The 24,317-nt window shown below is 41.6% G+C and overlaps 1 protein-coding gene across 1 annotated transcript in view; it reads right to left on the reverse strand.

The window, feature by feature from the left end:
• Positions 1-4,471: 4,471 nt before the first annotated feature.
• Positions 4,472-24,317, reverse strand: part of LOC144767612 (putative methyltransferase DDB_G0268948) — a 217,774-nt gene continuing 197,928 nt past the window's right edge. The window contains exons 5-6 of the mRNA XM_078651015.1: positions 22,619-22,756; positions 4,472-4,657 (exon numbers count right to left, since the gene is read on the reverse strand). Coding sequence (XP_078507141.1) covers positions 4,564-4,657; positions 22,619-22,756 — 232 coding nt within the window. The 3' untranslated portion in view covers positions 4,472-4,563. The remainder of the gene's footprint in view (positions 4,658-22,618; positions 22,757-24,317) is intronic.

Below are 24,317 nucleotides of genomic sequence, written 5' to 3' on the forward strand. Positions count from 1 at the left end.
AAAAGACATTGGATTTTCGTAACATTGAATTTGTGGATCACCTTTCTTCAACAAACATATCTTCCCTCAAAAAAGACATTACTTCTGCACTTGATTTGAACTATTCCTTATAATAATTTGCGAAAGTTTGCATTACTATTGTTTTGTAGAGCTCAGAGGGATAGCAATTCAAGTTTTGACGATCTCTGGATTTATATTCAGGGCTTTCCGGGGACTGTATGGTAACCTGTCCCTTTCTCTCTTAGAGTTCACGGTGACTATCATTTCCTTGGTACAGTTTCAACCACAGCTGTGCGCCTGACTTTCGGCCTGGTTGCCAACCCTTCTAGAGATCATATATTTGTAGTAACTCTGTTACTCTTGCTGAGAATAATCCTGGGCTATTCTCGAATCCCTGTGGGAGTCGACAGATTTTTTTTTTGTGACCCCATTATTGAGAAAGCGGTCAAATACCTGCTTTCAGGTGCAATGTTTTGACAAAAGAATCCATTAGAGATGTCTAATGTCGTTTTGTATTTTTTGCGCACGATGTTATTCATTAGTGCTGCACTGTGTGAGTTTTGTACTGCAAATGTTTTGCAACATGAGTTAAGTTGTCTATAGTCCAATACTAGACGATATGAATCATCTGGTTTGGAGACAGGAAACAAAGGATTGTTCATTTGTGAGGTGCATTTTTCAATGACCCCCTGGTATTCAAGTTGATCTAAGATCTCCCTGACTTGCTTTTTAGCTTCTTGTTTAATTGGGTACTGCCTTTGTGCAGTGGGTTAACATTTTAACTGGATTTTGTGAGGAGGAGAGTCCTCATCCCATCCTACATGATTTTTATATAATGCAGGAGCTTGGGCTACTGCCCATTTTCTTGCATATGTATATTTTTTATGAATTGGAATATGATTTGAGAAGGCAGGCATAATCATTTCTTCACCATGAGGGCACTCCCTGACAAACTCTGGTGGCCAGTCTTTTTCAGCTAAAAGGATGTCATAGCCCTTCGAAAGGTTATCCCAAAAGAGACCCCTTATTTTCCTGGTCTTGTCCCCCTCTATACGCAGTGTTATTTCATATATTTTAGGAGGTTTGCTAACTCTGGTATCTGCAGTTTCCACTTGAATGTATTCATTCGTGTCCACTCTCTCCAGAAGATTCATCAGGATCTTGCGAGCTATGGTCACTTCTGCTGCACTGTCTAGCATTGTCTGGACCCACTCTCCGTTTTTCAGTTGTGTCCTCAGTATCCTCGGCATGTTTAATTATTTTAATGCTGGCTACCTTCTTTCTTGGAAATTGTAATTTTTTACTTTGATGAGCAGGTTCCTTGTCTTTGGACTTGACGTGCTCTTCCCTGTGTTCTGACCGTCTTCTTCTTTCCGATTTCTGTGAGGAAGTCTGAAAAGATCGAGAGGGACGTGTATCATTATCTTGATATCTGTCAGGTTTTCTTAATTTATCCCTATCTCTAAGGTTGTATCTTTTCTCAGAGGGCTCCCTCTGGGGAGACTTGTTTCCTTGGTGCGGAGATCTTTCTCTCCGTCGAGGAGACCTTCCTCTGGACTGGAATCGTTTTTCTTTGGGAGTGGATTGTTTATTACCATCCCAACTCTTTTTTGGAGTATTTAGATTATTTTTAATAAAGGTTTTTTCAGGATTTTCAGTTAGTTGGGGTTTTACTGGTTTCCCACCCAAACTATCTCTTCCTAGTTCTTCATAGGATTATTCTATGATTCTGGAAAGTTCAAATGGTTGTTCTGCTATATCTGTTTCTTTTAGTTTCTGGAGATAAGTTATATCGTCCATTGACAATTGAACTAACTCTCTATATGCCTTTGTTAATTCTTTTATTTTTACTAAGAGTTCTTCATTTGACATTTTTTCGATGTCTGGATGTGGTGTGTAGCTGGCTAGAACCGGCCACGTCGCTCCTGGTCTACCTAGTGAACCGATCCTGGTGATGTGATTTTTATGTTTTAGGGCGCCTTTAAACCGGAGCAGGTGCTCTTGGTAACTTAATGGGATTTCAACCTCCTCGAAAGGAGTGTATTCATCCGGAGGTTCCTCTATTTTGTAATAGTGGAAGTCGTGTGTCACAGCATTTGGTGCTGGAAAATGTATCCATGAATAGAATACCTCTGTCTGCCGATATTCATGAGCCTCTACCACGAATATGACTGTACCACTTCACGATGTCAGTCCATTTTCTATAAGTTTAATAGTTATAGTTCTTCTTATGTTGACCGGAATGAATATAGCATTCGGCTCATTATCTTGGATAGTTGTGTCATCCGCTAGGAGTTGAGCTGCTATTCTAGCTCTCTCAGCTTCGTCGTCACTTTCCACCATTTTACTGAGAGACAGGTTGGGTTTTTTTTGGTTGCAGATCAAGTTTCAAGGGAATCAAAGATTAGGTGCACAATATTTTGGACCACTGTATCCTTCAACATTGACTAAACCAAAAACTATACATAGGAATCTCTTCCTACTAAGTTCCGGCGGATTTTAACCTTTTACCCACTCCAGACGTCTTTTGCAGTATTTACGGGAAAAAGGGTTCTGTGTGCAAAAGCACGACTGAGTTACTCTAGTGTCTTGCGTTAGATTATCGCCTTACCAAAAGTTGGGCGCCATGTAGTGTAGTTCCTATATTCCCCCATTTGGCTCTGTGCATTGGAATAATATAAACAGTAGTGTAGACGTAGGACTGAGGTCGACTAGGTCTCTACTGACTAGCTTAGACTTAATTAGTTTTGCCAGCTAGCTCAGAGGTCACTAGAAACTTTCTCGAATAAACAAGGAGGAGTTTAACCTCCCTGGATAGACAAGAAGGGATTAGCTTCTGACAACCATAAACATGACAACTTTGCTCCATCAGAATAAGAGTGTATCTCTAGAGTCGTGTGAAAACAATAGACAGCTATTTTACTCAGTCAATCGTGCATACTTAGTTTCACCAGAGTGCAGAGAATAGAGAGACAGGCGTTTTCAATAAAAGGTGTTATTTATTGAGCAGTCTTCTTTCTCATGCAAGAGAAATGAATTGCCATAATTGAAATACTTATCATAAAGTAAAGTGTGTACAGTAAAAGGAGTATTATAAAATAATACTGTAAAAGCATTGATATGGTTTCTTAGCCATATGATACTTTAAAATGGATAAAATATATACATACATATATACATTGACTAACATACTCAACTGGTGCTTCTAAATACGCCAACCCCGGTGTACCTGACCTAAGCCTAATATATGGGGAGGAGTAAGTAAGTAGCAGTTTAAGTTAAGTTGGTTTTGCCAAGAATCTGAATCAAGAATTCTCTTTAGGGTTTAGTCAGCTCGGTACCTGGGTAATAGAAAGCAGGAGGTCTTATATCTCTCTCTCAGGACTCGATATCCCAGCCACCCGCAAAGGCGGCTGAGAACACCGGAGCTAGATTTCTCGGCAGGAGAAAAGACAGCGTCTCTCTCAGTGCGTCAAAAGGGAGGCGCGGCATCCGTGGGCTCTCGCATCAGCTGGGCTCTCAGGCAAGTAGATAGCTGCTCTGCTCCAAGCTACCGTGTGTTTGCTTAAGGCAACGTTGGTATATTTATACCTGAAAGGTGCCAGGTTTGACGTAAGGTTGGACATAAGACGTCAATAAAGATGTCACTAAGAACTGGCCGTTCTTACAGTGCTCACAGGAGTTCTAGGACAAATCAAAACAAAAGCCATGGGGATTTCCCAGGTTGCTGGAGGTTTGTTTTGTTTAGAGAACTTGTTGTACTTTCTAGGAGTCTGGGGAAGTAGCCTTTGCTTAATGTGGACCGCATGGGCTACGATTAAATATGGATATGATTCTTATGCCTTTATAAGGATATTATTTATTATAACCACATAAGGGCATAAATCAGGAATATCGAATTAGGGTCCTAGATAGAATTACAACACAACAAAGGTAACATGAATACACAGCTACAGATAGTCCCATTTCTCCCATCCAGCCACCTATATTTTCTCTTTTGATATTCCATTATATTGCTGACAGCCCTGAGAACATATAGAATGTTCTCTTAGAATTATAACATGTTGTTTGTTGCTACATTCATTTCCAAAACAATACAGGGCTATTGCAGACCAAACGTTGCTCTGTATCTTGTTTTATTTCTATTATCCAAATACGATTGTACCAGACAGCCAACAAAAAGAACAGTGAATTTCTACTTCTCAATGGTAAAAAATATACATACTTTCATCCATTCTGAGTCACCCGGTTATTACTGCAGCACAAATCCAGTTTCACAGTTCCCACAACATATTGCTGCTAAAATCAAGTCCTGTGCATGAGAAAGCTGTGCAAATAATCTAGGTGTAAGGAAACAGGTTGCCGCACAAGCTACACCAGTAGTACAATAATTAGGGTCTACACAAGAATATGTATGCCCAATAAATATCCACACACCCATTCTTAAAATAAAAAAAATCTGTTTCAGTAAAAGAGATAAAAGGATGTTTATTTATATATTGCGATACAAATTTAATTGTATTCACCATTATGATACAAAATATGATTGCCATGTTCATCCATTTATTGGCCTGACTTGCAAGCCAACACACAGTAGTAATTGTTGGGGATCTCTAGCTCAGTTTCTGCAGAAGACGATCCCATGATCCCCAAAATCCTGCAAAAACAAATGGAAATAGTAAATTAGGTACATAGTTTAGCACAGATACCATGTTGGTATTCATTCATCAGCCTTGTACCTCTCTATATTTTCACTCTGGCCTACAGTGCTCTTGATTGCCTCTAAATCTCACTAAAATAAAAACAAAGTCCAATCTATAATAAATACGGTCCACCATGAAACGTAAAAGAGACCTGTTGTATTATGATTTGTTTAGGATAGTACATTTTATCAGCTTATTTCGCTTATTCCAATAAAGTTAAATTTTATAACTAATCAACATATCTATATTTTTTTTACAGCCCATGCACAACCATAGTTCCCAATTAGGTAAAAAGTCAAATTCAGAAGCAGAAAATGATCCTATTTGTTGCACCAATATGTTGGTATGACATATCTTATTAATGTTCTAAGCCCACTAAAAACTTTTGTGAAACAAATTAGAAACTGAAGACGAATGACATTCTTCCATTTTTTATACAAAATGCACTAAGCCAAATATACAGTCCTTCAGGAGAGAGGGAAGGCCATGCTGCCCTCAAAGTGACAATACGGGGGATGCCCCCTTACTGTTACCCATCATCCCCAGTGGAGAGCATCTATGGCCCTGTACATTAAGGCAGAGGTCTTCAAACTATTTAGGTCTTAGCCCCCCTTAAGCAAAATGTTTTGAAGTTGGGCCCCCCTTCAAAACTATATGGCATGGATTTGGGCAGTCTCTGTCGGAAAGAAAATTAGCTACTGCATGCTTCCCAGTTGTTTTGCGCCAATGGCGTCTTCTGTCCTAATGCTAGCAAGGACAATGAGCCCCTATGCCTAAATTCTATTGTAAAACATTTATAATTGTGTTGCAGTGGGCCCCTTGGCAAAAGTGTCACTGTACTTACTTCACTAATATTAGCTGCTGCCCTGCTGTCGCCTCTGACCTTTCCCAACATGGGATCCTATCTCATACCAACCCTCTCCCTCCCATCCCTCCTCACCCTCTCATCTCTCTGATGCCCACATCAAGGTGTTGCCTCTGTTTAATGCCCCTCTCCCTTGGGTCATTGCTCCAAGGTTCAAAGAAACACTGGCACAGGAAGTGTGCTCTAGACCTCTTATGCAGCATCAAAGATGGCTACACCTCAGCTGGGCTATTACTTATAGGTCAAATGCCCAAAGCAGGCTTTCTGCAAAAAATACCCACACGAATAGCACAATTACCTGCCCTCCTTTGACTGCTTGGGCCCTGTTACGTGCGGAACAATGCTGTCCTGGGCCCTAATGCTAGCAAGGAAAATACATCCCATGTTCTTTTTGTACTGTAAATGTATGTACAGGAATTTTATATAGCGCAAATCACCAAGCGGTCTCTAAGCGCTTGCTTAGGGAACCCGTCCTGGTATTCCCCTGTGAGATAACCCCGGCAGGGTATCCACAAGGTGAAAGCCAGGCATCCCACCGCGAGGGGCCGTTGTGGAGATTAAGCAAGCTATTGCCCAGAGTCGCAGAGTGTGAACCCGTGAATCGAGTAGGCACCGGAGCGAGAATTGTCGAGTCCATGGACATTTTAGGACTCAAGACCCCACCGAGCCGGGAATTGAACCCTGGTCCCAGGCTGACCTCTGCTTCCAGGTCTGCCTCCTCTAACCAGTGAGCCACACTTCTCCACCTTTTTTCATAGAAAGACTGCCATAACTAAGATCTAGTGCCCACTCATAGTGTGTGTGGAAGGGGAGGGCTCCTGTGCTGCAAAACAGATTTAGAACTAAAGAAGGAACATGCTTTCTCATCAATGCATCAGTTACCTGAAAGAAATGCCAATGTGTTCAATTGTTAGAGCCAGTATAGGCTTTAAATAATAGAGTCACTCAGTTTCATAGTGACAAATATTTATTCTTTCTGAGAGGTAATATATGTGTCGATTAAAAGGACTGCACCTTTTTAATGCGCATAAATAAACATATTTACATTGGGTATAGTCTGGATTCTTATCAGTAAAATGTATAGTTTTAAAGCACTTGTTTTTATCTGAAGCAGTATTTTGCTGCAGTCTGTTTTATACATTGTAATACAATTTTAAAACAGTGCTTTCTGTCACAGACTGGGACATTGTAGCACTATAAACAAGCCAGTATTCAGCACTGCATCAATCAGGATTTAATTCTGTGACTCAGTCCTCACACATGAAGACATCTGCAGTGATCCCAATAGCTAACTGAGGTTTCATAAGGTAAAAGAGTATATTTCCTTTTGGTTAGTTTAACTTACATTTATTTTTCAACTAAGGTGTGTGCATCTTTATTACAAATATAATTACATCTTCAAAAATGAAACATAAATGAGATATTACATTTTACATACTAAGATGTAGTTTCTATTACAAACCATGGGGCCGATTACGATTGCGGTTAATCCGCATCCTCCGGGCCGGCGGAAGCAACCGCCAGCCCGGAGGATGCCGATTAACCGCTGCGGTCAGAGAAATGAACCCCCGCCGAATTAGGATGGCGGGGGGGCCATCTGCGGAAGGCAAGACCGCCCGCCGCTTTTCCGCCGCGAGACCGCGGCGGAAAAGCTCTAATATGGTGGCGGTGTCTATCAGACACCGCCAGCCACATTAGGATGCATAGAGAAACATGCTTTTCCACGGCGGGATTTCCGCCGTGGAAAAGCATGTGGTCTTTGGCTTTTGGGGGCCGGTTGCGGGCCCCCAGGGTGTCGGGGTGGGGGGTGCACATGGGGGGTACCTACGGTACCCCCCAACATTTACATGCACAAAGCGGCAGGCACCGCGCGGTGCCTGCCGCTTTGTGCATGTAAATGTAACACATGCAGTTTTAACATTGCGGCGGGTGCTGCTTCAAGCAGCACCCGCCGCAATGTTAAAACATACAGGATGTGACCGCCAGGGTGGCGGTCACATCCTAATTTGCACAGAGGGACCGCCGCTGCCCCTGCGGACGGTCCCTCCACCTCTGGGGTGGCGGACGGACGCAAGTCCGTCCGCCATCCTAATCGGCCCCCATATGTCTCTAACTGCATAACCTCAAAGTCCTTTTACAATGGTCACTGTGGTGCAGTAATTGTGTGCAGGACAAGTAGCCATCAGGTCTGTCAATGCTAGGTGACAAATGACATCCATTTATCACTCTCCTGTCTGCAATCTCCATACTTGAAAATAAAATCGGAAACATTGAGTCCACTTTATCCTCACCAGCTCCAAAATACAAAAATGCAGCAGTATGCCCTGTGAGCTTGTACTTGTGCCAAGTCTTTTTTTCACAAAAAAGAAAAATTCCTTGTTTTTTTGCCTCCCAAAAAGTAGTTCTTAAATACTTTTCTCTTTGATACCTTTTAATGACCACCAGTAGTTTGGATGGAAACTATTTATGCCACCCACCTCACCTTTCTGAGTTGCGAAAAACTTTCACAGTTTAAACGGGATTGGGTTAGTTTCTCTGCAGACTTTCCATTCTATTCCATTCCCTAATAAATTTACGCTGTAGCCTGATGACCCAGCACTACATCACGTCCTATACGCCTAATTTAAAGTTAATTGATGATTTATGATCGAGTTGTGTGCGTGTTTTTATATTTAGGTATATGTAGTAATTCGAAAGTGAACAGAAAACAATGGATTGTTTTTTCTTCTTTTTAACCTGGTCTTTGACCCTAAATTCACACTACCACTTAGTTAATTAGAATGATTATCATAAACAACTTTACATTTATTTTAAATATTAGAGAAAAGGATATATAGCACCCAGTCATATTTCATCACAAATCCCTGTACAGTTAGTCTACACACCTCTTACGTTGCTACCAGCCATTGAAACTGTTATACTGCTGCTTAGCCTGGGTGTCTGTGTGAGTGAATGTTGGTGAATGGAATGTTCATGTGTATGAGAGTCAATTGCTGGGTGGGATGAGGAGCAGTGAGGCTGCTACAGGTGGTGCTCTTTTTAAGATGTAATATCTATCTTCAATAAACCTACTTGAAACTACTTCGACTGGATCTACTTCATTACAACAGAAACAGTATGGCTAAGTTATGTAAATTTGCCACCATACCTTATTTTGCATTAGGCCTGCAGTCATAATAGAATATTGCAGCATTCCTATTGCAACCGCTCCATGTGTCTCACTCCATCCATATCTTAGGTGCCTTTCTAGTATATGGCGCTCTCTGGAGATACGTGGTGTGAGCTCAAGTTTGGCTACTGATTTAATAGAAGTATTCATGTCCAGCATATTAGTCTACAAGCAAGGTTACTGCTAATTTTCCTCTTTCTACAAGACAACGCCCAAGAGCATCTCTCTTTGTAGCCACATTACTGATGTCATGCCAAAGAAAAGAATATCATAGAATGAAAATGATGATTCTTGGACTTGTTAACATGAGTTTCAGAAAAATATGACACTCAAGCCTGCATTTTATTAGCTGTTCCATGTACATGAATATGCCTGTTTCCTAGGCTCTGCACTTGCACCACACACTCTAAACTTTTTAATTCACAAACACTATGCTAGGATACAACTAGCACTATAGTCTGTGTAACAATAAAAACACATATGAGCTTTGCCACAGCAGTGGAGCATACAGTAGCCATGTGTTTATATATCAATCCGTTATTAAGTAAGAAAGCGGATTACACTGTAGTTGATTCTACAGTGGCTGGTGTCTAGTTCAGGATAAGGTCACCAGCAGACTTATGAGGAAAGGCCACAACAATCAAGAGAAAAGAATACAATACAGCCATCACCTTCTCTTGCAAAGAGAAGAAGCACATTAGCATTACAGACTCTTCCCTTTGAATTTGCACTGGCATCTAGACGTTAAGGTGTTCACTCTCTAGACATTAGAGCTTATCCTCATGGGATATGTGTTACCATATTTGCACAATTGAGTTAGTGAGCGTCTTTGCCTTTCTGATCAATAAAGAAGAGTTTGCTATTCAGCCTAGTCAAGATCTAATTCACTGGGTATCAGATTTACATAGATTTCGGAGAAGCTGTTGCCTGTTTACTAGTGTCATCAGTCTCTTCTGCCGTGGTGGGTACATTCAGAAGTAAGGGAAATGCTATAATTTAATAGTTGCACACAGCTCCACATTTGAGTTGTTCTGAGCAAGGTTCCACCTGAAGCTTTGGTAAATGTTATCCAGTGCCTACGGTCTCTATTTTCCCAGGCCAATAACCCAGACTTGTAGCATCCGTTAAAATAAAGGGATTGTTTTCCTGGTGATTTCAGGAGGACATTCTGCTGAGATGGTGTCTCCTGTCTATTGCTCCTTATGGCTGATTCAAGCCTATTGAAGACACCACACATTTGTTGGCCACTGTTGGGTGTAGCTTTGTCATCCATCTCGCAGAGTCCTAAAGCCATTATCATATGATTTTGATTTTTCTCATCAATTGAGATATCATCAATAATTTAATAAATGATGTAATTTAACATTTCAGTGATGCAGCAACTTAGGTCATGAGCCGGGCATAGCGTGGGTGCGAGTTATAGTTAGCTCAGTTAACTATAACTGATGTTCAGTGTTGATTTCATTTTTAATCATTAGTTTTTCCCTTATTTCAACACATAAGTATAATGTCATTTTGACCTTTGTTTTTTTATGTATACTAAAATCGTGTTACCGTATCTAACTATATATTCACTTTAACCATTGTTTTTTCCAGTGAATTTCCAGATGGAAATATTTTATAACCATAAGTAACTATAATATCAATTTAACATTAGATTTTTGTAGTCAATTTCTAAGGATTTCCATTAACGCAAAGTAAGATCTTATTACCATGCCTAATTATATAAACAGCTGTCATTTTTAGTGAATTATTATATTTTTAATCAAATTCACTGAATTCTTTTGGCTATGTGCAGCAAGGGGTTGGTCCGTACCCACCTATTCATGGCCCTCTGCAGTGGGAGGTTGACTATAGGTCTGGGACTCAGGTCAGGCCCTGCAACCAAGAACTAGCAGTGGCCAGTCCCATGTGCACAAAAGAGTGGACATCATTTTTTTGTTGGCTTTTTTTGTGTTTTCACTCTCTTGTTTTTCTTGTTTTTGACAGTTTTCAAATTCTGCTTTTGTAATTGTTATATATAGTATATGTTTTATAAACTTTTTTACAGTTTTTAACTAATGTTCTTTAAATATGTTTTATAACATTTTACACATCTTTAACACATTTTGGGCCACATGAATCATTATTACAAGTAGCGATTACCTAATTGCAATTTTCTCTGAATCACAATTTGGTAATCGCTAATCCTCATGTATGAAATTAATGGGTCGCAAATAGACCTATCTTGTGCATATTAATGAGGTAGGTTGCAATTTGCGAGTCATGAGGAATCTACGCCATCACAGGCATGGTGGCCTGCTAAGGTCAGCAGAGCACCATGTATGTGATTGCTTTTAAATAAAACAGTCTTTTCTGTTTTCAAACGCAGCCTGTTTTACATAAAGGAAAACAGGGTGCATTTAAAAAGAAAAAATGAAACTTTGCAGTTTAATTTTTTTAGAGTAGGCAGTGGTCGGTGGGTAAAAACATGTTTTCTATACTCAAGTGGGAAAGGGGCACATTGGGGACTCCTTCCAAGTAGCGAATGTGTTACCACCTCCTTCAAGGAGTCTGTAAAATATGAATGTTTTGCGACTGTAATTTGGTCGCAAAACATTCATACATACCATTTGGATTCGGTATTTGGAATGGACGCCCTAAACACGGCCCTTCCAAATACTGAATCGCAAACACAAATTGTGATTCAGTAACGTGTAACCGAATCGCAATTTGTGTTTGATGCATATGTGAAAGCACTTTTGCAGACGGAAAAGGTCCAAGTGGCCGATCGGACCTCAAAAAAGCTTAATACGTGTGGCCCTTTCTTACTTATTTAATTTATTTACACAAGTCTCTGTGTTCTGTTTGCAGGCGCTGTTCCATGGCTCCTCAGTATATTTTTCTCACTTTATCACAGACCACAAAGGCGGTTCCAGAAGATGCCTAAATGCTACAAAATGTCAACATTTTCTTACTCTTCTTGTTCTAGAAACACCTTCTGAGTGGTTGGTTCTCTTTCTCTACGTGTGCGCCTTCTGAATGAAGATGAAGATATGAGATTTATAAAGCTTGTAACTACTCAAGTGAGGGTCTCTGTGCTACCTTCAAGGTTATCTGCTCCAGCTTACTATACAAGTATTCCTGTTGAAACATCCAGGTTTAAAAAAAACATTCTTAAAGATTGATGTCTCAGCTGTTAGGCATAACTCCCAAACAAGTTTGTTCCAGGCACCTGACCCAAGATAGGAGACATATCTGCCTCCAATTCTCGCTCAATGAATCTCTGGGATATTTACTTTCCGACTTGTGAATGATCAGAGACTTCTAGAAGGAGTGTACTCTTTCATCCATCCTCTGAGATAATATGACCCAATGATCTGCAGCGCTTTGTGAACAAGGACAAGTGTTCTGCAAATAACATTTTTTTAATAGGAAGTCAATGAAGAGTCCTCAAATGAGGGAAACTATGAGTTATTGGGGGGAGATTCAAGAGAGTTCGATCTGCAGAGTTCTGGACAACCTGCAGTTTGTCAAGGAAATAATCTGGAAAACCTAAGTATAAATCATTTCCATTTCCCAATCTGGATGTTAAAATAGCCTGAATGACCATTATTTTTGCTGAAAAGGTGAGAAAAGGAAGACACTTTTTCAAAATGTCAGTCATCCCAAGACAATAGAAATACTGAGACTGCAAAGTTTCAGACAGAGAGTGCACTACTATGCATTAAAAAAGCATCATACCAAGATTAGCTGATGTATTTAGTGATATGAAATACATTCGCACATTAACAAAACATCACATACATAACGTGGAAAAAGTCTACAAACAAATTGTAATAAACCAACAATAAATCACAGTTGCATCAATACATTGCTTCATAAATCTTGTTTTAATTGCTTGAATTTCTTATAAGCTGAGTTCCTTAATACAGGAAAAATCATACTTAATGGACGTAAATCACTCTATCCCAATGCATTTCGGGTGCAGAGTGCACCCTTCTTTAGGGGAATCCATGAACAAACAAGGCTACAATCAATACATTTCACAGTACATCCTCGAAAAACAATCAGCAAAAACAATTGCCACGCATGGTATTGGCCTGTATAACCGTGAGATATGAATTAAAACTTGAGGTACAATTCTTACAAAAAAACGGAGATTTGAAGCGCATTTGTAGTGCTCAAAAGAGGAGGCAGGTCTTTCATGGAGATGAGAGGTTGAGAAGTGGTGAGTGTGTTAGAGGAAAACATGTACTACATGCTTAAATCCATGGGCCTTATTTATGAAGGTCTTGCGCCACCGGTGCGTCACTTTTTCCCATTTTAAAAGTGACGCAATGGTGGCGCAAGGCCTTCTTAAATAAGGCCCCATGTGTTCAGCCTGATACTATGCCCGGCGCAGGATCAAAATGTTCCTTTCTTGCATGGTTCAAAATTACACGATATTAACCAAATGTGAAAAAGTGATTAGAAACATGCTCTGGATCGAAATTGCATGCCAAGTGAAAATCTCCCAAATTGAAAAAGTGCCTATGTGCTACTTATACTTTCACACCCAATATTCTACTGGAGAAGAGTTTTGAGTTGGCGATTCAAATGAGAAATAAATCGGACTCTGAGCATAATACCTATGAAAATACGTGGTAAAAAAGAGTATCCCTATATGGTATCAAAAACAAAACAATGAGAAAGAACCATAAGCTAATGTGAAAACCCTAAGCTAATACGAAAACATCACCAGTCATAAACTAGTCTATAACCACTGACTGTATTCTCATAAAGTGACCAATATGGCAACGGAACCGCAGTGATTCTAGAAGGCCTGCGGGATAGATTTCAAATGTCCTCTTGCTTAGTGCCTGCTTCAAAAAAGAAACGCCATAGTATGAACCTTGACATTGTGGTGTTCAAAATTAACAACCCTCTAACAACCAGTCCGTGTTAATTTCTTGTTTCTAGCGGACAGAAAATTACATACCACAAGGAAGAGGGACATTGGTTTGGATTCACAGCACGGAAGTACTTTGTGATTTGTTTTTTTGCCACTGGAATACTTCACTATACATTCTCCAAAGTAAGCATGAGTCTGGCACGGACTGTTTAGTTAGAGGGCTGTTAATTTTGAATACCACAATAACAAGTTTATACTATGGCGTTTCTTTTTTGAAGCAGGCACTATGCAAGAGGACATTTGAAATCTATCCCGCAGGCCTTCTAGAATCACTGCAGTTCTGTTGCACCATTTCTTACTTCTAACAGACAGTGAGTCGATAACACATGGAAGAGTGACTTTGGGTGCATCCAATGAATATTACAATTTGAACAGCATACGTGGGTTGCTACTTAACTTGGAAAGCATTTTTAAAACCCTAATCCAGGCATTACAGGATTAAGGCCGACACCACAGTGCGCATGCGCAACTGAGATCAATCTTCGAAGAGCCTTGAACGTTCTGGCACACCGCCCTTGACAAAGCAAACAAAACATTGAATATAGTGGAAGAGAGCATACGGAGGCCTGAAATCCCTATGAACACCTGGAAAAGAGCCAAAAACTGTGAAATTTCATTTGACCTTGACCGTAAATCGCTCCGTTCAAGCCCACATTTAGACCCACTGAATAGCTTGTATTTGGCAAGCAAAGCCCAAGCTTACCCAAGTGACGCTCTCACTACATCAGCCAGAAAAAAATTCTTTTCATGAGATTAATCACCCTAGAAATTGCGGATTTCAACCCTGCATGGGCTCGAAGGGGTGATGCCACAAACTGTAGACTCTGCCCATACATGAGGGAATCGTGGCTGCACCCATTATGCTGTTGCCCCACTCTCATCAATGAATGAAGAAGGCTATTGTGCCCGATTTGTTCCATCTATGAAATAAAATCCTATAGCTAACCATCAGCCATGTGCTTGTCCAAGTCCAACACGACGACCCTAGCAATACTGGGGAAATTTACCTACTGCATCAGGACTGCCTTAAAAACGGCTAACGAACAAAATACATTTCAGGAGAAGAGCATAATGAACCCAGTGAAAGGTTGTTGAGGTGTTCTTGATCGTGCATTAAAGCCTCCCTGCACTTCCAGTAGTCCCTCCAGGACAGCACGCCTCAAAGGAAAATGGACCAGAGGTCAATGGGAATAAGTCATAGTTTTATAATGCCATCCACCCTCACAGGACAATACGGGATTCCGGATAGCCACCAAAGACAAACCTTCATAAGCATAAACTCTGGGGATGGCTGATTGGGGCGGTACTGGGGAGGGGTGGCAAATCATTTTACTAAAAAAGTGTTCTTTTTTAAAAAAATCTCTCCTGCAAACAACAGTTTTTAGCCATTGTTTTAGCTGTAACATGTTGATTGCTTTTTTTACTTTAATGATATTAATTAACTGTACAGTCAATAAATACATACACATTTGAAAGGTAATTATTCTTTTTCAGACAGCTAATCCCTCAAACACTGCCTTTATATTTATCATATGCAAAAGAAACAATTGATTGACGGAATACTGGAGAATGCAAACATTCACCCCAGTCACAAGAATCTGGGTTTAATCCACCATTCTTTTGCTCACCACACCACCCCAGTTTGGACCCAGCCATATGCAAATCAGTCTTGACCTTGTTCCTTGTGAGAACAATCCAGACCTAAATGTCAAGCCAGGTCCTTCCTGAACCGGAAGCAAGCATTCTGGGACCGGTTTTAGGGCATCACCCTTTATCAGCCAGGCTAGCTTTTATCCAGTGGTGCAGTGAGCACAAGACCCATGTCCGAGCATACCTTTCCCACTTAGGGCGACATATTCAAAATAAACAATTGATGGATGGAATGCTGGACATGCAAACAAAGACCCCCAGTCACAAGGATCTGGGTTTAATCCATCATTATTTTGCTCACAAACTCACCCCAGTTTGTACCCAGCCATATGCAAATTAGTCTTGACCTTATTCCTTCTGGGAACAGTCCATCCAGATCTGCCAAGCCAGGTCCTCCCTGGCCCGGAAACAAGCATCCTGGGACTCATTTCAGGGCATCATCCTTCATCAGCCAGGCTAACATTAATCCAGTAGTGTAGTGAGCACGGGACCCACGTCTGGGCATACCCTTCCCACTTAGGGCAAAATATGTAAAAGAAACAATAGATGGACGGAATGCTGAACAATGCAAACATTCAACCCAGTCACAATCATCTGGGTTTAAGCCATCATTCTTTTGCTCACAACACCACAGTTTGGACCCAGCCATATGCAAATCAGTCTTGACCCTGTTACTTGTGGGAAACGTCCAACCCAAACGGCCAAGCCAGGTCTTCCCTGGACCGGAAACAAGCATCCTGGGTCTGGTTTCAGGGTATCACCCTTCATCAGCCAAGCTAGCTTGAACCGGGAGCCAATTTTGGATCAGTGAAACAGAAAAACGAGACAACCTGTGGCCTGTGGGCCAGTGAGGTGTGATGTGCACCCAGGCCACAGCTGGGGGCGGGCTCTGTGAGCCTCCCCGAAAATTCTGGGTGAACGCGGAGACACATGACAGGCCTGGGGCGGGATGACGAGAGGGGCCCGAGTCAGCAGCACATCAGTGAGTCCCAGGTGGGCGGGGAAGAACGACCACGGTAATTTGGGAGGGCTTGGCTTGACCAGTGATTTCTCTCCAGAGGGACTATGCAGATCAACGAGTACCTGGCAATCCATGCTAAGTGGTGGCATCCTCCCAGTCATAGAGGTGGCTGGGCTAAGCCCGGTGTGGCTTGTGCTCGGGGGGTCCTTCCTTTGCTGCCTCTACAGCTGAGCACAGTGCTTCTACTCATTGCCCCATACTTTTTAAAGGACCAGGGCTGCGACAGTTAGCCCTGAGGATCACGTACAAGGTGCCATGAGTTGCGGTGAGAAGGCAAGGGCCAGTAAATACAGGACCTGGCACCTTCATTGCACATCATGTCCAAAGATATGGCCCCGGGCCTTAGCAAAGAACTTTGGATCTGTTTACAGGGACAGCGACGAAATCTGTAGACACAGTGGACAACACCATAGGATTGCCAGAAAATGATCCCTACTGAACACCATCACCAAGCCTCGGCAGGCACTTGAGACCCAAATTGGCATGGTAGTCGCAGAAATGACACTCTTGTGCCAAGATCTCTGCAGCTTAGTCGATCGCATAACCAAAGCAGAGACCAGGGTTTTGGGGTTAGAAGATGCTGAGTAATCCTGCTACATCGGACGGGACTCTGTGCAGCCCAACTCCGACTTCCCATTGAGGACCAACTAGTACCCGGACTGCCTCAATTAGCAGCCGAGCCGTGCTACCAGCCGTTCAGGCTTCTATTCTCCAATTTTGCACGGGGCACTCCGCTGTTTATAGGGCATTCGCACTGGGACAGGAACGCTCCATAGACGTCCTGCCGTGCCACCTTGTCTTCACAGAAGCCTCAACAGGCTCTCTGTGTACACTATCAGGTGTATCAGACCATCTACGAGGCTCCGCAACAGATGCCGATGGATCATTTTCCTCGGTGAGAAGGCCTCTTTTCAAATACTCAGGCAATATTAACTAATGTAGTCCTGAAGATAATCCCAGTTTATTATTAGAGATAGGGATCGAAACGTCACATCGACTGTTTTAACAGTACTGCATTTTTCCCTTGTGCATTATGTGTTGCAGTTACTGTTAGGTTTAGCTTACACAAGATTTGCATTGTTTTGTAAGCCACCTTTAGCTCCACTCTGTTTGCCTGTCATTCTCCCCATGTATTGTTTTCACCCCTTTCTCACTTGGTACAGGTTTGTGCCCAGTTTTTGATCTGTGTTGTGTCTTACTTATATGTTGATCTTGACTTTATTCCGAAAATAAAAATTTCTCTGTCCGGCTGGACATTGGATTAAAAAGACATAGTTCTTATCTAAGTCTATGTTTATTGCTCTTAACTTTATTTGTATGAGTTCAGGACCTTTGTCTTCTTGAATAAAGAGTCTACACTCCAACATACATTTTCTACCCTTGAACAGCTGACTAAAGGCTTGGCTCTGCGGGTCAAAGATGCAGAAGAGCTGGCCAGAAGGAATATCCTTTGTTTTCTAGGTTTCCCCGAAAATTGAGAATGAGCCAATGTTGGAAAATTCCTCACCCGCAGGCTCAACTCTCGGATTCCAGACAACGCGCTGTCCTCATGCTTTGCTGCAGCAATGACCTCCACCGGGAGCTAGAACACTGTCCATGATCGTACAGTTTTTAAACTTTCACGACTGAGATGTCATCCTTAAACAGGCGAGGCTACAGTCTGATCTAAATTATGATTCCAATTTTATGATGATTTTCCCTGACTATACAAAAATGATTCATCAGCAGCACCAGTCCTTCACTGCAGCAAAGGCCCACCTTTAAGATCTCAAGATCCCTTATATGCTTCTGTATCCAGCCCGTTTGAGATTAGTCTTCAATTCCAGCACTATCTTCTTTGAAACCCCAGAAGTTTTCATGTGGACAGATGAACAAAGGACCCTAAAACGACATACTACACAGCAAAGAAACTCAGATTCCATATTGGGGAGCCCGGTCACATATAGCAAAAACCTTTGGACAAGCGCAGACACCAATCTAGATCAATGTGGTGTTCCAAAAACAGTACATCGACTCAGAGACCACACCCAAAAAGAAATGTTGACTTCAGAAATTTAGACCAAACTCCCCAGAACGGCGGCTTTGAATCCTTCTGATTGTGCAAGACTGCATTCAGGTCAAGTATTGGCCAATCGCTATGGTGAGCTTGGGTCCCCCACAGTTCTCGGTACATCATTGGGATATTTAGGATCCATTGGGGAGACCAGGCTTCCCCTCCCTATTTATGGCAGGGTGCAGTGCTTCCCGCGATAGATAATTCAGCAGCTTTTAGGTTTTGGAGTGGGGATGTTGTTCATGTTTATTTTAGATATGTTGGCACATAAATATGTGGCAAAGGTTGTTGGTTCCTAGAGATGAGCTCCTCGGTGCAGTACCATGATGACTATTTCTCCCTTATAGAACAATGGTGGCACAACCCACAAAGTCCATCTCTGTATAACTACATATAGTTAGTTGGAATACCAGTGGGGTGGCATTCTGGTACACTGCAGGACCTCATTTTTGTTAGTGCAAAAGTTGGCTGATCTGCAGGGCACATTTTCCTGCATGGGATCATAGCCGGGATGCATCTAGTATTTGACAGCCTTTATGCCCCATGCCTTTGAGCCAGAGCTTCTTAGATCATTTAGTGGAACTTTGGGGCTCTCTGCCCGAGGGGATTGTGGTGGGTGGGGGAACCTGGAATTATGTTGTGCGCCCCATGCATAGACAGATGGAGACCTTCTGGCACTGTAGCCAGACCCTACCAGTCAAATTAAAGACCCCAACAGATATGGTAGGGTAGATGGATACTTGGAGGATACACTATCCGACAGACACTGGCTACACCTTTTATTCCCACACCCACTCATCGTACTCCAGAATAGATTAAATTGTTATCCCGGGTCCTTCATACACAGAGTACCATCGGCAAGGAACTTCCCCAGAAGGCTTATAGACCATTCCCCTCTGGCAGTTCAGATTCTGCTAGGCTGGCATTAACACTCATTTAGATGGCGGCTTACTGTGTGGCACTTGCAAAACCAGACAGATTGCATGCCTATTCGCAATGCGCTCATGGAGTACATCTTCCACAATGGGACAACGGTGTGAAACCCATGATTCAGGGGGGTAGACATTAGACTTTATGCGGTGGAACACAAACGAAGAAGCGTGCCTTATGACACTAGAGCGCCAGGCTCGAAATAAAGATGGAGTTTTGTCGCATGGGCAGCTATGTCTGATGCAGCAACAATATCAAAGTGAGCTGATGGATGTTGCACATGGTGGATGGCTTGCCTCACAGAGTAGAATATGCCAATGGGGCAATAAATCAGGGAGATTCCTCTACAGGTTATGCCAGCAGGCACAAAACCATGGGAATTCTGGACAGTGATGGCTCATTGCTGACCGACCCTGGGGTGTCACCAATGAGCCATTGCTGTCTACTACAATTCCCTATATAAGTCACATGAGGCCCTAGATGCCTGCATGACTGAGTGATTTTTCGATGACATTCTGCCAAAGGCCCTCACTGAAGAAACCTGTGAGTCACTAGAGGCCCAGTCTATTTGGAGGAACTGACTGCTGCATTGGCCGAATTGCGCACCGGAAAAGAACCTGGCTCCAACCGCTTCCATAGCGAATTCTATAAAGCATATATTTCTCAACTAGGCCCACACTATTTGGATGCTGTAGAAGACTCAGCCCAAACTACACACAGTCCCCCACACTGGAGGTGTGCAGAAATTGTGGTGTTTCCGAAACCGTGCCATTGAACCGCTGGCGACTTGGATTTGTCTGGTTGCCTGGATTCGGGGCTTTGAATGGTCGGCTGGAAGCTGCACTCGAATATCCCTATATGCTGATGATGTTCTCTTTTTTATAGCTGATCCCCATAGGTCAGGCCCTCGAATCCTTCAAGTCATGCAAATGTTCAGCAAAACGCCAGTTCTCTTTATGAATGCAAATAAATTCACACTATGGCCTCTGGGGGGGGAGGGGGTTTCTCGGAGTCTACAAATGGGCTAGTGACCTCTCCATGACCCAAGATGGCATGAAATATCTTGGGGTTTTCATAGCAGATAGACCGGCGATCTCCTGAGTGTGCACTCTGCAATCTATGAAATGATATTCCTTCCACATCTCTAATATTAACTACAAAATCACCCATACCCCATGCCACATATGTGGTTCACACAGAACAACTCCATGCAGGGTGGGTTCCTGCAGGGGGCAGAGTGGTCAGAATGGCTCTTTGCACCTATTTTCTCTCCACATACTGCAGGGGTATTGCTGCCACGACGTCCCGTCTTATTATGCACCCTCACACCTTCAAGTATTAAAAGACTAGTGATAATGCCCGAGGACCAACCTGTATGTCCCGTTGTGAGATGGCTGCTGGTGGACCCCTTGTTATACAAATACCTATACAATCACTAGAACGTGCAGGCTCTTCCCCAGCTACTAAAGTAGTAATTATGACATGACGTCAGTCCCATTGTGACATAGGTTGGCAGAAAACCTCCCACGGGAGGCCCCACTGTGGTGCGATAGGCTTCTCCCACAACTGAAACACCTACAGGGTTCCTTGGGATCTGACTGGATTGGGATATCCTCTATGGGTAATGTCCTCCGGGTTTTTTACCCTCAAATCATTTTGAGAATTGCAGGAAGAATTTTCCATGCCCCCTCCCCAATTTCATAAATACTTATAATTTCGCCACACACTAACAGCATATCTTAAAAATCTTACAGACCTCCCTGTGCTTAGCCCTCTAGAAGGAAAGAACCTCATGGGTGACCTAGGGGAGCATAGAATTTCCAAAGTTTATCAGACGATAGTTACCCATAGTACCCCTACACTTGAAACACTCTGAGAAACATGGCAGTTAGATGTAGGTCCCATTGACAATGACGATTGGGGGGAGGCTTTAGAGTCTACCCGGAGGCAGCAATCTCCTCACGTTTGTACCTGATTCCACTTAAATACTTGCAGAGAGCATATTACACATGCTTAAGGCTCGGGAAGGCAGGGCTTATAACCACTGAATACTTATGCTGCAGTGGAAAAGAAGCCACCTTCCGACACACAGTTTGGACTTGCTCTACCCTAAATAGATTCTGTAAAGGATTACTCACATGTCTGGTTGAGGTGCTAGGCTGGAACCTTCATAGCACACAGCAGCGTGCATTGTTACACATCTTAGAATATATAGATGGGAACAGGTATAAGCACCACCTGCTACTCCTTGGCCTTATCCTTGCCAAATGGGTTATAGCTTGTTCCTGGAGGTCTGAATCCCTACCTCTGCTTGGCGTTTGGAAGAGAGAGCTGGATTTCTGCATGGGGTTGGAGGAGCCATTGTTTTGGCCTCTGGCTGCTCCCTAAAACACACACCTAAAGAAACACTGAGCTGAATTACCGAGGCATTGTACTGTCCCCATCGCCATCAAGTTATGTTTCACTAGACTCAGTTCTATTCTCTTATAGCAAAAACAAGGAACAGATCCGCCGCCTATAGGTTATTAACAGTGTCCCATCATCTGAGGCCATGACAAAGGGACAGAGACAACTCTCTAGTATTGTCCTTCTTATGTTCTCTTCGTAGCTTCTTCATTGTTTTTTAGTTTACAAAATATGATATTGTTTAGTAATGCTAATTCTGCATATCTGCTTGTACTTGTATACTATGGCTCAAACCAATAAAGTATGTTCTTAAAAAGAAAAATATTGTAAGTTACCTTTGTGAATTAGGCCCAAAGAATATACAGAGTTTCATGATATGTGTTACAGGGTGCCAAGATAATGTCAGTCTATGCATAGGTGAAAAATATGCAACCTGATAGTAGGAGTGAGTATAGATGCTTTTACATTCATTCTCATTTAAGAGTATATCTATAACTTCAACAACATAGTAGCATAATTATGAATATAAAAATACACTTTCTGTACAAAAGTTCAACAAAACACTTTCTCATAGGAAACGTCCCTACTTTACGCATTTGTCATTAGTGTTTTGGACTTCAAACATTGTGGAAACGGTGAAGGAGAATAGTGAACATTAAAATTGTGTGTGATTGCTCCACCACTTATTATTCTCCAGGATACGTCCAAGAATAAGATCTACATGAACAGACTGGCTCTATACATGGTAAAATACTGGTTATGTATGTGCCATGAGGAAATAGATCAGTTAGCAGTGGACACATAGAGCAGTATGGCATCACTTCTGTTTGCTAAATGGTCTCATGAAGACATTCATCTTGTGTTATTGTAGCATACTGTTTTTATTACCTTTCTTGTAATTGTTGGAGAAATTCGTTTGCATCTTCTGGGTTTTTCAAGAAGAAGTTCTGAAACATGCCAATTGATTCTACAAACCCCATCAATTCTGCAACTGATATGGTTCTCTTCAACAAAATCTTGGTAACTCTGTAAAAACACAATAGAGAATACAGTTTGTGGAGTATGCCCATCATCCTGCACTGACAAATACATCTTCCATTAAGGGAACTGATTCTGGTTGCAAAGCATGTAAGGCTTGCAAGAGGAAAATATGGCCGAAGTTATGTAAAGCATAAAACCGGAGGGAATTTGTTTGCAAATTTTTCATTCTTTGGGTAGCAAGGGACTAAGGACACTGTCTTTTAAACCAAAGGCCTAAGTAGGAGTATCATGGAGAATCCTCAAATTGCTGATTACAATGTTTAATCTGGAATAGAACACATTGGTCAGATTTCCTTACCACACATGTAATAAAATGCAGAAAAAACACAATGATTTCAACTTCCAACATATTGGTATTCCAGAAGTAAGAACATTTTTCAGTACCCCTTTCCCCCATAAATGTAAATCTGATTCTATGTTTATAGTATAATCATATTTCTGAATTGCCTAGCACACACTCTGTTAAAACTTCACAAATTGAATTGATTCAATTTTATAAACCAGTTCGAATATCTAAATAAATCACAAAAGGTTCTGCAAGATTGAGTGATTTTTGTGGTTTCACATTTTTGGTGATTTCCACAATTAATGCTTTTAGACAATTACATACATTAGTATTTACAGAAATATCTCACTGGGCTAACCATTGTAGAGAGTACCACATAAGCAGTCATGTTGGTCATGACCTCTCTCAGTGAATCTTCTCTTCTATTTTCAGAGAATTAACAAGGACCTGAAAAGAGACAACTGGAACTGGTTGGAGGAAAACTACTTAACAAGTTAAAAGTAAACAACTCTTGCCTACTGCTGTGCTAACACGTTGCTATGTCTTTGGAATGAAGGAAGTCCTGCGGACTGTTACTGTGGAGAAAGACGAGGAGCCATTTATATCTGGATTTTTTTTCTGTGTACTGGAAATGGAGTTGTGAGACACCTCTTCAACAAATTGAACCTTTGGATTGTACTATGAATCCACTATTAATGAGGGTTTAGAATTTCCCATGTCAAATAATCTTTTCAAATATATAAAAGACTGGGGGCAAACTTTAAGTCTATCTGAAAAAAAGCACTACCTTGGGGAATGGAATTAATCTCACTGGTGTTTGATATATTCGAGGAGTAATGTGGAATACTATATTGGGACGAATGAACTAAAATATAAGACTTCAAAGAGCCCTTCTCATCTACAGCTTCCAATAATATCCCACTGTTTATTTTTTACTTTAAAGTATAAAAGGTGAAGCATTTAATTGAAGAGGTCCATGACAAGTCCCTCATGAAGGCTGATTCAGTCTGAGGCAACTATCCTTTGCATTCTAACATGTTTCTGTTACTATCCTATTGTTTTTGATGACACATTGTTTTTCTTGTTTTGTTTTACTACTACTTTTACTTTCCTTGTTTTAATATTCTTATTTTCTGTATCTAATTTAATTATGAAATGGTATGCTATTTGTGAGAACATGCCTCTTTTGTTTGATTACTAACACTTTAACTGGTATGATCCTCTAGTTTCTGAACTCTAGAGTACTTCTGTCCAGTTCCA

Source organism: Lissotriton helveticus, chromosome 7 (genome assembly GCF_964261635.1).
Source record: "Lissotriton helveticus chromosome 7, aLisHel1.1, whole genome shotgun sequence".
Lineage (NCBI taxonomy): Eukaryota > Metazoa > Chordata > Amphibia > Caudata > Salamandridae > Lissotriton > Lissotriton helveticus.